General features: G+C 42.0%; 1 protein-coding gene across 11 annotated transcripts in view; it reads right to left on the bottom strand.

The window, feature by feature from the left end:
* Nucleotides 1–1,814: 1,814 nt before the first annotated feature.
* LCLAT1 (lysocardiolipin acyltransferase 1) overlaps nucleotides 1,815–16,494 on the bottom strand; it is a 187,003-nt gene continuing 172,323 nt past the window's right edge. For 7 of the 11 annotated variants that reach the window (XM_036262195.1, XM_036262192.1, XM_036262188.1 and 4 more), the window contains exon 6: nucleotides 3,636–4,138. In XM_036262195.1, coding sequence (XP_036118088.1) covers nucleotides 3,636–4,138 — 503 coding nt within the window. Of the gene's footprint in view, nucleotides 4,139–16,494 lie in introns of all 11 variants that reach the window. The other 4 variants (XM_036262199.1, XM_036262200.1, XM_036262196.1 and 1 more) reach the window with 3 other exon arrangements.

Genomic DNA, 16,494 nt, shown 5'->3' with positions numbered 1-16,494 from the left:
AGTACATGCAGTCCCACTTACCCCTCAACAGCTAGTGGTGCTCCTATTACCATAAGAGCCCCACACTTGGGGGACACGGGCCTTGCCCTCAGGGCTGGACTGAGAAGAGAAGGCAACCAAGTCTGATGACACTCACTGACCCTGAACTCACTGTGGCCTTGGGACTCTTTCAGTTAGGGAGGCAGTGTATTCCCTCGTTGCTCAGTCACTTTAAAAAACATCTTTGAAAGGGTCTGACTAGCTTTTCCTGACTACTGCATATTATACGGCTAGAACAATGTGTAGAAACAAAGTAGCACCCCATCCTTCTTGCAGAAATAGAAACAGCACACGTGTCAACTCTATTTAATTCAATCTACTTTATTCCTGGGTTTGCATTACAGATAACACAGATATACCAGTGGACACTGAGAACTAAGGCCTTCTGTGAGTTATTTTTAAAACTTGGTGTTTCGCACCTAATAATCCCTTATAAAATAAATTACCAAAACCAAGACTCTCTTCTGAAATAAAAATTCAAGGTTGATACCAGACAACATTAGGGCCATCTCTAATCGGAAGGGCACGCTGTGACAAGACCATCTGTGTTCTCTGCAGCGTCAAGAGCAGCGCTCAGGCCCGCGCAGCCTCCGCACCAGCTCGGCCCCAGACGGCATCACCAAGCAGTGTTCCCACAGTGCAGCAGCGTTTATGAACCACTCCCAGGGGCAGCGGAGAGACTTTACCTAAGAAACACATTGCAGAATTCTTGGAACAAGAAAAAGAAAGGGGCCTGTAACTAAGGCACTGGAAGCACATTATTTATATAAAGAAATGTAAACAATACCAACAGGCTCCCTCCGTCAGTCTCTTGTGACAGTGCAGGGGGCGTGGCGGCTGCCAGAGCTTGACGTCCAGGTGGAACGAGCAAGTCTCCCTTGCGCCAGAATCCAGTCTTGGCTCCTATGCACGGTTTTTGACGTGGCGCTGTGGAATTAACTAATTTCCAAGTGGAAACGGTTCTTCCCCCCAATCTATGTTTAATAGTGTAACAAACAAGGAAGGGTTTTATTAGGACGCTAACATTTATTTTTCTATTAGTCTACCATGTCCTTCCACTGCCTTTCATAATTCCTTTGGCTGTGTCGTCAGATTCCCGGTGGAGAGACCTGTGATCTTCCTCGTGGGCTCCTGTCTGCAATGTAATGGTTCATGTCCTATATAAACCACACTCCACTGAAAACGTTTCCGAATGGTAAAGGTTTTAACAGTTGAACGTGCAGCACTGTGGACATTTCAAAGTCCACTGAGCTGACCTTCAAAGGCCTGCAGGGAGTGACGCATGTCCAGCAGCCGCTCTGCGTCCACAGTGACAGTGAGGGAGGGGTAAAGGGGCTGCTCCCGAGGCCAACCATAACACGGAAGCTAAATGAGTGTGTGCTTGGCATTTTCTTATCGACTTCAGATGGCTCCAAGTTCCAGATCATAAACCATATATTTAATATATATTTTTTAAATAAGAGAAGAAAAATACAAACATGTAGGGAAACACAAATAAGCAACTTTTGTCTTTCTGAAGTTATTTCTAAGTCTTACAGGAAATACATTTTCTGTATTCCTCAGTTTTCGTGCTTACGAATTTTGGGTAGGTTAAAAGCAGTTTGCATTTTATCTTAAACATGTTTTTTTTTTTGTTTTTTTTTTTTAATGATCAAAAACGTGTTTACAAAGGCGAGCAGAGCTTTCCCTTCCCAGTTCAGTAGAGCATGTGCACCGTGGGGGCGGGGAGCTGAGACAGGTGGGGGGCGGGGCTGCAGCGTGAACACCTGAGGGGTAGGAAGCCAGCTTTTCTCCCACACCCAGGACAAATACAATCCTGATTGTTAAGACTATTTCTGTGTTTCCAAATATAACCAAAGGAAGCCGGAGAGAAACCCAAATTAGAAACCTTTATTAGGATAAAAATTAAAATAAAAAAATACCCTAAAAGCTATATACAGCTGGCTCTGCAGCAGACGGCCGTCACGACTAATGAGGAGCTCCTGGTGGAGCCAACAGCCTGCACAGCAGCTACACGCCGGCTGCTGTCTGGGCAGCAGCACGCTCGTCCTCTTCGAACGAGGACGGGGTGTCCAGAGCCGGGCCGCAACAGTGCTTTCTGCAGGCGCTGGGCGAGCTGAGCGCACCGTGTGCTTCCCTCTCGCGGCGGTGCACGTTTCCGTTGCCGGGCAAAGCCGCTGAGATGTAATGAAGGGGAGGCATTCATGCCAAAAGGGCACATGGAGCAATAAAGAGCTTCTGAGGCTGGCTACAGGCAGGAGTCAAGCTGACAGGTTTGCTAACAGCTAAAGACTTAATGGCCTCAGATTTTCTGCTCTAACCAGCATCCTCATTACATGACTGAAAAAGCAGTGGCGGCTTCTGTGGAGTGGAAACAAGGGCCTCGTGTCTTTCATGCCTCGGGAGGTTGGTGCTTTGGGTTTGCTTGGTTTCCATCGACTCCAAATGACTGGAATATTTAGGTGAACAATTGGTCAAAATTGGGTTTAAATTTTACCACTGAAAGAACAAGCCTAGGACTAAAAATGAGAGAGATCCCTCCCTTCTCAGCTAAAAAAAAGGATCCATTTTTGTTATTTTGGTTTTAAGAGTAGAACTTGTCAAGGCTACTTGGGTTGAGTGATTTAGGGTAAACCATTACTGGCCTGTCTGCAAGCGTTTTGTTGTCATTTTAATGGCAAAAGTGAGAGACCCATGCACATGCAGAAAATACACTAACCTTCCTTTTTGGGGCAGGTTATAAAAAAATATTTCAAAAGAGACAGCTTCAAAGGAGAGTTTGTGACTGCAGTAACAGAATATCCTATGCTTTCCTTTAAAAAAGTTACTTTTTACTGTTTCTAACACAGAAGGCGCTACACCTGTCGACATGCTGTGACGAAACCAGCACTAAGCATGCAAGATTAAGTAGAAGTGGAGAACTAAGCTGTATAATTCCTATCACTAAAAATTCAAACTAAGGGTTCTAAGTGGAGAGCCTGTGGCTGCCCGAGACAGTCCAAGTCTTATTTTCCATGTAAGGAGAGGCCACGGGTAGTCTTCTGATGCCGAGGTCAGCGCAAGGCTAGATACCAAGATCAGATGAATAAGGAAGGGCTTCCTATCAGAATGTTTGGCCGGTTTAAAGACAAGAGATTTCGGTCTTCTGGCCTCAAGGAAGGATGCAGTGGTCTGATGGGCATGGACAGGAGTCGGAGGGAGGGAGCCAGGAGGAAGTGGCAGCAGCGGGGTGGGGCCAGGTCATAGGCCCCAGAGCCCCCTCTTGTCTGGGGGTTGTTAGAAAACAGGCTGAGCCTCTGAGAAGACCCTGTGTGCACCTTGTCTGTGAACAGCCTGATGACTGTTTAAATATTCCGGCCGAGTTAGCCCACAGCAATTGCTCCCTGCTATGCATATTGAAATTACATTCAAAGATTAAAAAAAAATAGTGTGTATAGTAATATTTTCCCACAAAACTAGGCGCAAAATACCTTTAACAAATAATGATGGTAGTAAGAAATATTTGACATTGTCATGCAAAAGCACATCTCAGTTTACAAAGGCTTACCACATTTCCCAAATATTTCCTAGGTTGTTACACGGTGGACCTTACCATCTTACTCGTCTCTCTTTGCATTTGAATGTGACTGTTTGTGTAGAAAACGGTAGCATGCAAGTTCCATGACCTCCAGCCCACCAAATACTCGCTCCTGCAGTACGAAGATGACAATGGTGATTATAAAATACCACCGGACAAGACTGTACAAATATATGAGGAGGCACATTGCAGGGCTGAACAGGGTCCAGTACAGTATGGAGAGAAATTTGACCACCAGGACCCTGAGCTCAGACTTGCAAGGTGGCACTGCAGTCTGCCCGGTGAAGCAGAAATCCCTCTCCCCGCGGTAGAAGCAGCGCAGCCTCTCTTCCTTCTCCTCCCACCGCTTGTGGCACCAGAGCTGCAGGTCCTCCTTGGACGTGGGGAGGCTGTCTATAGGGTAGCGGTGCACGTGGAAGTAGATCTCTTTGGGGAAGTCCCCGCGGAGGAGGTGCCTCTCTGTCTGAGGAATGTTGTGAGGGTATGCCACCGTGATGTCATGGACAGCATCGAGGTTCCTTCCTAGGTTTGGAAAAGGTGAGAGGACAGACTGAGTCATATCAGTTTCACAGTGCGCGGCAGAGCCAAACCCAGTCACAGCAGAGTGAACCATGAGGGACACAGGGCTGTAACTACTGCTGTTCCCGGGCATTTGGTCAATATTTACCAGTCATGTTTGGTTTTTCATCTGCTTGCTAATTACCACAGAAACCTTTAGAAGAAAATTATCTTCATTCATAGAAACAGTAATTTACATTCTAGAACTAAATGTTAGTCAGATTGAGACAGGAATAAAAGGGCCCAGGACCAGCCCTTTCACACCAATAGGTCTTGCTGCTTTGATGCCTCCCATTAATATACCCTTCTCGCCCAGCCGGTGTGGATCAGTGGCTGTGTGGATCAGTGGCTTGAGCATCATCCCCTGGACTGAGAGCTCCTGGTTTGATTCCCAGTCAGGTCACATGCCCAGATTTCAGGCTCGATCCCCAGTACGGGGCATGAAGGAGGCAGCAGATTGATGTTCTCGCCCATATAGATGTTTCTCTCTCTCCCTTCCTCTCTCTCTAATAAATCAATAAAAACATTTTTTAAAAAAATATACCCTTCTGCTCGGCCGGTGTGGCTCAGTGGTTAAGCGTTGACCCATGCACCAAGAGATCACTGGTTCGATTCCCAGTCAAGACACATGCCCAGGTTGTGGGCCTGATCCCCAGTAGGGGGCATGTGAGAGGCGGCCAATTGATGTTCTTGCTCATTGACATTTTTATCTCTCTCTCCCTCTCACTTTCTCTCAAATCAATAAAGAAAAAAAATTGTTTTTTTTTTAATACACCCTTCTCTCCAAATAAAACCCAAACTTTCCACCTTTAACCCAATATTACCATGACAGATACTGGAAAGAAAATCTCAGAATCAGACTCGATAAAGTGGTCAGAAACCCATGAAAACTACCATACGACTTTTTATTTTTAAAGACATCAAGTCTGAGTGAAACCCTGACCTGGGACTGCCATCGTCCTTAGCGTTCTCATGATCAGTTACTCTGGGATTAGTGGTTTCAGCAAAGTCATATGCTAGATGCTGGAGGTAGAGAGATGAGTAAAACAAGGGCCCTAACCTCATGAGTTTGCAGCAGAACCAGGGAGACTGGCACACAGATGCCCTAGACCAGAGGGCACCTGTGAGGGAGGGACAGGACGGGAGGGTGCGGAGGGAGCCTCTGGGCGTGACAAGCAGGCTGGAGGCTCACAGCAAAGGCTCACTGTCAAACGGGAGAATCTGAACTCAGTTCTGAAGGTGGCAGAGAAGCACCCAAAGTGGTGGAGAACCACTTCAGGATTTTTAACAGAAGGGATCAGGAGGTTTCATTGTAGCAAGAATTACCTTGAGGGTAATGACAGGAATGGTGTGGAGAGCACCAAAGGCCAGAGAGCTGGGAAGAGTAATCTGATGGTCATTACAAGGAAAGAAAGGCAAGAAATGAAGAGAAGGTAGGGGCCAAAGGAAGAGACCTGTCCAACAAAGTTACAAGGAAGAACTGATGTCATCGAAGAGACTGGCTCCAGAGGGGAGAGGGTGGCTTCAGTGGTTGGAGGCCACAGGACAAAGCTTTCAATAGCTGTCAAGAGGTAACACATTCACCGTTCTAGGACAGGCCTGTTGACCACTCGTCTTGTTAGCTGTAGCGGGAATTTACACACGGGAAGGCGGGTGGTCTGATCAAACATGCCAACGAGGAAGACTTCTTGCACTGTTGCACTGAACACGATCCTCAACGAGGACAGTAACACAGTCTTACTTTAACTTGCCTGCATTAAAAATCAAGCAACCTTTTGTCTATGTAGCATTAACCCCACCATCCTATTCCATAATACATCCAACTTCTCCTTGACTCTACAAACTAATATTTTAGTACACCATGAACCCACGGACCCCAGGGCCCCTTCCTTCGTGCCCACCAACCTCAACCATAACCGTGTTCTGGTTGCCTCACCTCCACTCCATCCACCCTTCCCCACTTTCTCTCACGAGGAAATACGGCATCTTCCCTCTGTCCCTTGTCACGCCACTTAGCCTCTCACTCAGAACTGAGTCCAAATTTCATTTACTTTCAAAACTCCTCTGCCATCAGCGTTTCTGCTTCCACCTTGGCTACACAATTCTCCTCTGTCAGGGTGACTGGTGTCACCAGCCCCCTCGTTGGCGGGCACGACGGTCTCCTCCCCGGGCAGCCCCGCCATCCTCCCCTCCGGCCCTCTGCACCCTTCTGGGAGCTCATCTGTGTGCGCTGCCAGCGCGTGCCAGCCCTGCTCCTCCCAGCCCTGCTCCTCCCAGCCCTCCCCCTCCCAGCCCTGCTCCTCCCAGCCCTGCTCCTGCCAGCCCTGCTCCTGCCAGCCCTGCCCCTGCCAGCCCTGCCCCTCCCAGCCCTCTTCCTCCCAGCCCTCCTCCTCCCAGCCCTCTTCCTCCCAGCCCTGCTCCTCCCAGCCCTGCTCCTCCCAGCCCTGCTCCTCCCAGCCCTCCTCCTCCCAGCCCTCTTCCTCCCAGCCCTGCTCCTCCCAGCCCTGCTCCTCCCAGCCCTCCTCCTCCCAGCCCTCTTCCTCCCAGCCCTGCTCCTCCCAGCCCTGCTCCTCCCAGCCCTCCTCCTCCCAGCCCTGCTCCTCCCAGCCCTGCTCCTCCCAGCGGCTCTCAGTGCTCACCGAGAAAGTCCAGTCAGGGATTGCAACAAATCGGTATCAAAGTGGTATGTACTATGCTAGTAAGAAACCAAACTGCCCCCTGCTTTCTGCTTCCTTCTTGACAACCTGCGTGTGTACATGTACACACGTGTCTGTTCAATATATAAATAGCAATTTTTGAGACAGTGATGGTAACACAGAAATGTTCCTAAGTGAAACATTCCAGATTCGATCCAGTGCAGAGCATGGAGGCTGTGGAGGCAGACTGCCGGGTTTGAGCACTAGCTCTGCCACTTTGCGACTGAGTCACTGAATCCCTCTGTGGCTGGCTGAGTTCCTACAGCTATAAACTACCTCACAGGGCTGTGAGGGTTAAATCAGAGAATGTATATAAATACATAAAATGGGATCCGATACATAGTAAGTGCTCAATAAATGCTAGCAGCTGCTGGTGTTACTGAATCACAATGTTAGTATGCTAGGCTCTAACCTGCCATCTCTGCCTTAGCTCCTGGGAGTCCATGGGTGCCAGGATGGTATTTGTGGGGGGAACTGCATTCGAATACCCTCCCTAGACCACCTTCCATGGTCTACCTGGGCCCTGAAGATGTCCATCTATTTATATGATGAACAAGAGCAACACTGTGATGTTAGAAATGAAAACAGACCAAGTGAAAAAGGAGCAGCAGGGTGGAGGGGAAGAAAGTTAGTTTTCCGTTGTCGTCGTTTCTCTCAGCTGCACTGGATCTTGAAGCTTCACAGAAATTCAGAAATGCATTCACACCAGAGCCAAAGAGGAGTGACTGGGAAAAGGCTTACAGGTGGAGGGAGTTAGTCAACTGTCTTGTAACTTTTAAACTTTACATGAGGTAAATAAAGGTCTCCAGACAACACAAAGCCACAGGTAACTGCTTACTGCTAGAAGAGTTTACTTCTTACATCATCCTAGGAAGACCTCCTGGCCCCATGGACTCCAGCCCAGGGAGCCATTACCCCCCACAAGTAGCTTCCTCCTAGGAGGGTAACAGGAAAGGGGTTAGCATGGCTGGCGGGGCTTGGTTCATATTTAAGTGACAATAATGTAATCAATATTCAAAAGTTGAGATGTGCCTTTATTTCATTTACCAATATATAATGGAATTAAAATAATGCAATAATAGATTAAAAGAGAAGTTTCTGCAACTGCAAAGCATTTATACTGTCTTTAAATCATTCAGTATGAAACTAATAGATTTAAATATGCGAATCAACTGGCTGCCATCAATAAAAGCCTTTTAAAAAATTTTCATTGCTCTGCAGTCTTTAAATTATAAATTTAAATGCTGTCTAGCCACTTGTCACCTGCTCATATGGGGCTTGAAAATGGAACTGTTCTGTTTCCAATGTGGTGTCTACTGGAAAGCTCCCTATTTTACTACCAATCTGTAAAGCTAAGTTCTGTTAGAACTATGCTCACTTGGGCCCACAGAATTTTCTTTTTCCCCTGGAAGACCAGAACACACTCTTGCTCAATATTTCAAATCTTATTTTTTGTCTGACTGAAACTGAGGGGATTTTTAATGCTTTAGTCATGTTTAATTAACCAACTGAAGTTTAAAAGATATGACTAAAATTTGCAAATATAATTACAGAAGGGGGTGTCTCTGAGCAATCCAGTTGAGCCCATGATTATTAGAAGAGTCCTGCCTGATATGAAAAGCTCACTGGGGATGGGAGAGAACAAATATGTACACATTTGCATGTTTCTAATGAAAGAACTGAGTGAAGAAATCTGGTTTGCCCATGGCTGCTAAAGATTAGATCCAAGCCCTGGTCGGTTTGGCTCAGCGGTTAGAGCTTTGGCCTGCGGTCCTGAGAGACCCGGGTTCAGTTCCCCCTAAGGGTGCGTACCTCGGTTGCAGTTTGTCCCCGGCCCTGGTCGGTTGTGCGGGTGGCAGCCACTCGATGTGTCCCTTCACATCGATGTTTCTCTCTCTCTCTCTGTTCCTCTCTTTCCCTCCCTCTCTACCTGAACAAAAAATGGAAAAATGTCCTCGGGGGTGAGAATTAAAAAAAAAAAAAAAAAAGATTAGATCCAATTATATACATAGTCCAATGGCAGAATAATAGAAATATAAGCTTTTTTATTTTTTATCCCAGTGATCTATCTATAAGCTTTGATAACTAACATTTTTCTTTTTCCCTATTCCATAATTAAATGTATGCTGAATATAAATGTAACTTATTTTGGATCTCATTTTACTACCTGCTCTAAAAATCAAAAATTCTAAGTCTATGTTCTACTAGCCACATCAAAATCCATAAATCTAACTACATATATTAGAGCGTTTTAGATGAAGCAGCTTGTCATCTAAGATGCTTTGTTTGTGTTAAAGGAAAATGCTGAGTCCTCAGGTAAGAGGTCAGCATGTTTCTCAGATCTGTGCACTGTTTTTCAGATTAAAAAAGAAAATTACCCCAATTGGATTAAAGCTGGATTTAGTAACTAAATGACTCACGGTGCCACTTTGACACTGACGTGTACTAGTACGTGGCTAACAACAATAAGCATGACACATTGGTACTAGCCAGTACATTTTAAAGAACAGCTTGAATGGACAGATTTGGATATATTTAGACTAAAAATACCAATGAATTAAGACACCCTTCAGCTTCAAAATAAAAGGGCATGCACGAACCACTTAAAATTAGCTGGTATTAAGGCTCAAGCAGTACTACTTTCTTTGTTAGAGAAAATACTACTGTTTCCTACTAGGAACATTATTCATTTTTCCCCCTGTATTAGTTGGATACTCATGGAACAAAAGGTAGAGTCAGACGGCTCCTGGCCCTGCCTCTCATCAGCTCTATGATCTTGACATGTTCACGCTAAGCCTCATTAGTACATGTGGATAGTAACAGTACCTACCCTCACAGGGTTCTGTGAAGATCGATTGGAATAAGGACTATACAATCCTTAGAGAAAAGCCTGGCATATACCATGTGCTCAGATTCTTGTTATTACTCCTCCAGGTGGGATGATCACCTGTAACACTTAAAGCGAGCTTAGGTTTAGGCTGCTTCCTTCTCTAGATGTCCTCTTCCTCTGGGAGAGATACCAAGTCTGTTGTAGTGTACACTGGGGTTTATCCTCTAACATGCAGTCCACTGCTCTCCCACCCTACAAAAGCAAAGCCAGTTAGGGCACTGGCCTTGGCTCTAGGAGTAGACCCTAATTATCTCCTGATATATATTCCTTTCCACCTCTGCTACTTATCCCTTGGACACTGTAAGCTGAGCACAGATACGAAAGCCTTTGATGGCATTCAGAATCTGAAGCTGATGACGATCTGAGCTCTAGGATCATTTGGCCTCCTGCTTCATCTTGTTTTTGGTTAAGTCAAAAATGAGTACCTACTCTTTTACTAAGAAAGAACCATCTGGGCTCAAAAATCAAACTTCAGCTGGGAAGATGAAACTGAAAATAGTTTCCTTGTGAACAATCTTGCTTATCCAAGCTGAATTCATTTCTTACAGATAATTTCAGAGACATATATTTTCACATTCCTCTCCTAAATCTGTTGAACTTTTTGTGTTTTGTATAAATGCATGAATCTTTTCAGTCCTGAGAATCTCCTTTCTGATGGGCATTGGTTCTCTGGATTTCCAAAACAGGATTCACCTTCTAGACAGAATGAAAACATGTTGACTTTTTCCACAATTTGACAACATTGGTGCATTAACAGCTAGCTCATCAAACGCAAGATCTGAATAACAGGAAACATTTTGCTGAGACCAGAAACACATATATATGCATACGTATATGTATATAAAAGTGGCTTGATAAAGAGATCTACCAACTCTGAAAAATGGGACCATAATTAACATACTGTTTCATAACTTATTTTTCCAAGCATCTTTCCCATCCATGCCATTAAAAGATTTTAAAAAATATCATCTTACGGATGCATACATTTGATTATATATAAATTTAATAAATAAATGTCTTTGTTTTCAGATATTTAAGTTGTTTCCACACGGACAACATTTAAATGGATATCTTTGTAACTCATGATAATGATATTTATTCTAGGATACATTCCATTAAGTCAAACTGCGGCATCAAAGAAGAGGTCCACCTTACTAGGCTTTTGCTGCACACGGGAACATGGCCCCTGGAAGGCCGATTCAAACACACGCGGGAAATGTGCGATGGTGCTTTCATTCTCGCACTCTCGCTAATGCACAGTACTGTGATTTTTAGAAAGTTGCCAAAATGTGTCATTTTTGCTTTAATTTGTATCTTTGATTAGATGAAACAAGTTCATTGGATAGATACACTGGTAATATTCTTGCCTGTTTCAAAAAATGCAGTTATTTGTTGCTTTAAAAATTTGTGAAAACTCTTTATAAAGACATTTCCCCTCTTTCCATCCAACATGTAAATCTTTTAGACTAATTTTGTCATTTGGCCACTGGCAAGTTTATGTTTTTTTTTAGATATGCTTCTCTGTAAATGCAGCTTCATTTCCTTTATCCAATTCCTCTAGGTTGTCTCTTTCTAATCAATTTACAAAGCTCCTTCTTTCCCATGGAATATTAATATTCTGTCTGTATTCCTGTTGCAAATATTTTTATAAATCTGATATCTATCACCTTTATTTATGGCATCTTTTCCAATGCGCGTGCGCATATGTGGTGTGCGTGCATGTGTCTGTCTATACAAGTATACTCCTTTTTCTGTTATAGCTTTTGGATTCCTGTATTTGTCTCCTCTGCCTGTAGGATTGTATATATATTATATTTTTCTGCAAGATGGAAACTTTTCATCTAATTTTATAATCCAGCTTTACTTTCAACAGACATCAGTTTTTCTAGCATTCTCTTTAGTGTTTTGAAATACCAACTTGCTCATATATTAAATTCTCAAGTACATAGGTGTCTAGTCTCCCTTCTCTTTCCTGTCCCACAGATGCGTGTTTATTCATGCTTTTCTTAGTAACTTATTATCAGGCAAAGCAAGTCTGCCTGTTTTCTTTTTCATACTGTATTTGGCTCCTGCTGATAACTATTTTGAAATACTAATTTAAGATCATTTAGCTGAATTCTAAAACAACATCCCCTCCCTTATCCTGAAGTTACATTTGCATTTTATTTACATTTTAATTTTGAAAGAACTGACACTTCTATATTTTTTTCATACAAGAAAATAGGGTTTTGCTCAGATCTTATTTTATGTCTTCCAATAAGATTTCCGTTTTCTTCACATAGCTTCTGTGGCTTTAAGATTTATTCTTAAATAATTTCAGAATTCTTATCATTATTGTGAGTGGAATATGTGTCCCTACTTTTGCTTTTAGGCCATGACTACTAGAATAGAGAAAATCTACTGTTTGTTGTATATTTATCTGATATGTAGCCACCTTAATAATTTTTCTTATTAAATCTAGTTGATTTTTTTAACTGGACTCTTTTTTACTTTCTAGATTTTCTACCAGCAGCAGAAACACAGTTTTATGTCCAACTGTCTCATCTTCATTAGCTTTTACTTACTAATAAAAAATATAGTTCTATCCTGGCCAGTTTGGCTCAGCGGTTGGAGCGTCGGCCTGCGGTCCAGAGAGACCTGGGTTCGGTTTCCGCTAAAGGCATGTGCCTCGGTTGCAGTTTGTCCCTGACCCTGGTTGGCTGTGCAGGTGGCAACCACTTGATGTGTCCCTTTCACATCAATGTTTCTCTCTCTCTCTCTCTCTCTCTCTCTCTCTCCCTCCCTCCCTCTCTTTCTCTCCCACTCTATCTGAACAAAAAAATGTCCTCTGGTATGATAATATATATATATATATATATATATTTCTAAGAAAAGAATGCCCACTTTCGCCACTCTTATTTAACATAGTACTGGAAGTCTTAGCCACAGCAATTAGATAGGAAGAAAAGGATCCAAATTGAAAAGGAGGAAGTGAAATTGTCATTATTCGCAGATGACATAATATATATGTAGAAAACCCCAAAGACTCAATCAAAAATTTACTAGACTTAATAAATGAATTTAGCAAAGTAGCAGGATACAAAATTAACGTCAAGAAATCGACAGCATTCTTATACATCAATGATGAACTCACAGAAAGAGAAACTAAAAAAAATCCCATTTATCATCGCAGCAAAAAAAAAAAAAAAAAATTAAGATTCCTAAGATTAAACTTAACCAAAGAAATAAAGGACCTATTCACAGAAAACTACAGGTCATTGAAAAAAGAAATAGAGGAAGATATAAAAAAGTGGAAGCACATACCTTGTTCATGGATTGGAAGAATTAACATCATTAAAATGTCCATACTACCCAAAGCAATCTATAGATTCAATACAATCCCCATCAAAATACCGACGACATACTTCACAGAACTAGAACAAATATTTCAAAAGTTCATATGGAACCAAAAAAGACCTCGAATAGCCACAGCAATCTTGAAAAAGAACAAAGTTGGAGGGATCACATTACCAGATTTCAGGTTATACTACAAAGCCACTGTAATCAAAACAGCCTGGTACTGGCACAAGAACAGGCAGATAGATCAATGGAACAGAATAGAGAACCCAGAAATGGACCCAAGACAATATGCTTAATTAATATTTGACAAAGGTGGCAAAAGCATACAGTGGAGTAAAGACAGCCTCTTTCATAAATGGTGCTGGGAAAATTGGACAGCTACATGCCAAAAAATGAAACTAGACCATCAACTTACACCATACACAAGAATAAACTCAAAATGGATAAAAGACTTAAGTGTGACTCATGAATCCATAAAAATCCGAGAAGGTAGGCAAGAAAATTTCAGAAATCATACGCAGCAGAATTTTCACGAATACATCACTTAAGGCAACAGGAAAAAATGAACACATGGGACTATATCAAACTAAAAAGCTTCTGTACAGCAAAAGATACAATCATCAAAATGGAAAGGCAACCCACTATATGGGAGAGCATAACTGCCAATGATATATCAGATAAGTGGTTAATTTCCAATATATATAGAGTGCTCATACAACTCAATAAAAGGAAGACAAAGAACCCAATTAAAAAATGGGCAGAGGAACTAAATAGACACCTCTCCAAATAGGACATACAAATGGCTAAGAGACATATGAAGAAATGCTCAACTTCACTAATCATCAGAGAGATGCAAATTAAAACAACAATGAGGTATCACTTCACACCTGTCAGAATTGCCACCATCAACACATCATCAAACAACAAGTGTTGGCGAGGGTGTGGAGAAAAGGGGACTCTGGTACACTGCTGGTGGGAATGCAGACTGGTGCAGCCACTATGGAAAACAATATGGTGTTACCTCAAAAAATTAAAAATTGAACTGTCATTTGACCCAGTGATCCCACTTCTAGGAATATACTCAAAGAAGCCTGAAACACCAATCAGAAAGAATATATGTACCCCCATGTTCGTAGCAGCACTATTTACAGTAGCTAAGATCTGGAAACAGCCCAAATGTCCATCAGTAGATGAATGGATAACAAAGCTGTGGTACATATACACAATGGAGTACTATGCAGCTGTAAGAAAGATCTCTTATCCTTTGAGACGACATGGATGGACCTGGAAAGTATTATCCTAAGCAAAACAAGTCAAACAGAGAAAGACAAGTATCATATGATGTCACTTATTTGTGGAATATAATGAACATAACAGTCTGAGGAATGGGGTAGTCCCAGAGACGTGGAAGTGGGGTACAGACTGACAATCCCCAGAAGAGGGAGTGTGGGGGGGAAATAAACCGCAGAACTTATATGCATGTATGCATGAACAATGGACATGGACAACAAAGCTGGGGACAGGGTGGGGAGGGTGGAATCAGTGGGGGAAAAAGGAGAAACATCTGTAACAAAAAAAAAAAGAATAGCCAAAGAACTTATATGCATAATCCACAGACAAAAACAACAGTATAGTGATGGCCATGGGGGTGGTGTAAGGGCTGGGTGGAGGTGGGCAAAGTGGGTGGGCGGAATGGGGATATCTGTAATAGTGTCAACAATAAAAAAACTTTAGAAATGAAAAAAATATATATATAGTTCTGACTTTAACCAAAATGTGTGTTTTAGTGTATGATATTCACTGTAGAGTTATAGTAAAACAGTATTATACAGGGTGGGACAAAAGTAGGTTTACAGTTGTATGTGAAACACATAATTTATTCATGTATTATTTATTAGTTATTGTATTATTTTCCATATAAACTGTAAACCTATTTTTGCCCTACTTTGTATTTTGGGTAACCTCTATTTTGTCATAGTTTTTATAAGGAATGGCTTAAATTTATCAGATATCTTTCAAAATCTATAGATAAGATAAATGGTTTTTATTTTTTTTTAAATATTAGTCAAACTGTGAACCAAACAAAGGAGTAGCTAGATAATGAAAAGAAAAATATCAGCCCTGGCCAGTTTTGCTCCGTGGTTAGAGCATCGGCCTGCGGTCCAGAGAGACCTGGGTTCAGTTCCCGCTAAGGGCGCGTACCTCGGTTGCAGTTTGTCCCCGGCCCTGTTTGGGTTGTGCGGGTGGCAACCACTCAGTGTGTCCCTTTCACGTCGATGTTTCTCTCTCTGTTCCTCCCTTTCCCTCCAATTCTATCTGAACAAAAAATGGAAAAATGTCCTCAGGGGAGGATAAAAAAAAAAAAAAGAAGAAAAGAAAATATTAAAAATGTAAAGAGAAATTGAAAATTAATAAATGATATAGTGTAGGCTTCAGTATCTTTCAGATAGGACAATTCCAGTAGATAAAAATTAATTAGAGAGCCCAGCCGGTGTGGTTCAGTGGTTGAGCGTCGACCAATGAACCAAGAGGTCACCAGTTCGATTCCTGGTCAGGGCACATGCCCAGGTTGTGGGCCAAATCCCCAGTGGCAGGCATGCAGAATGCAGCCAATCGATGTTCTCTCTCATTGATGTTTCTATTTCTCTCTCCCTCTCCCTCTAAAATCAATTAAAAAAAATTAATTAGAGATATTAAATACCTATTGATAATTTTGATTTAATAGATTTACATAGACCGATATGTCCCTCAAAAATATTTTAGAGGGGGTAGCATCCATGGAACATTTGTAACTATTTGATTATTTACTTGGTGACAAGAAATTTAATTAAATACATTTTATAAAAATTGAGGTTTTTATAAGCCATATTCTCATATAAAGATTCCATAAAAATAGAAATAAATAAAATGTAATATCCCCTTTAAAAGCACACTTTTAGATAACCGTTGGATGAATATGAAAAATTATGAACTTCCTAAAAAGAAAGGAAAGAGAACCAATGGGACATAGTGAAGGTTGTACTCAACAATACTTCATTATTAAAGAGGAAAAATGAAACGGAGAAATTACTCATCTTGAAAACTTTAAAAAATAGACTCCACAGGGAAACGGGAAGAGAAAACTACTAAAGATGAAAAGCAATACTAAAGCAATAATTAATCAAACAAAACTAAGAAATAGTGAAAGAATAAATACAAAAGCTAGTCATTTGACATGATGAATAAAATACTAAACAATAAGTATGATTGAGAGAAAAAAAGAGAGCACACATATTCAAGACCAGAGTGAAGAAACAAAATCATACACAAGAGCTGAAAAGAACTGAGAATGGGAATCTATGTTATAAAATTGCAGATTGCATACTGTCTAACAAATTGTAGCATATGCACGTACA

This window comes from Molossus molossus, unplaced genomic scaffold (genome assembly GCF_014108415.1).
Source record: "Molossus molossus isolate mMolMol1 unplaced genomic scaffold, mMolMol1.p scaffold_m16_p_15, whole genome shotgun sequence".
NCBI lineage: Eukaryota > Metazoa > Chordata > Mammalia > Chiroptera > Molossidae > Molossus > Molossus molossus.
This window is presented reverse-complemented; position numbering and strand designations above follow the sequence as displayed.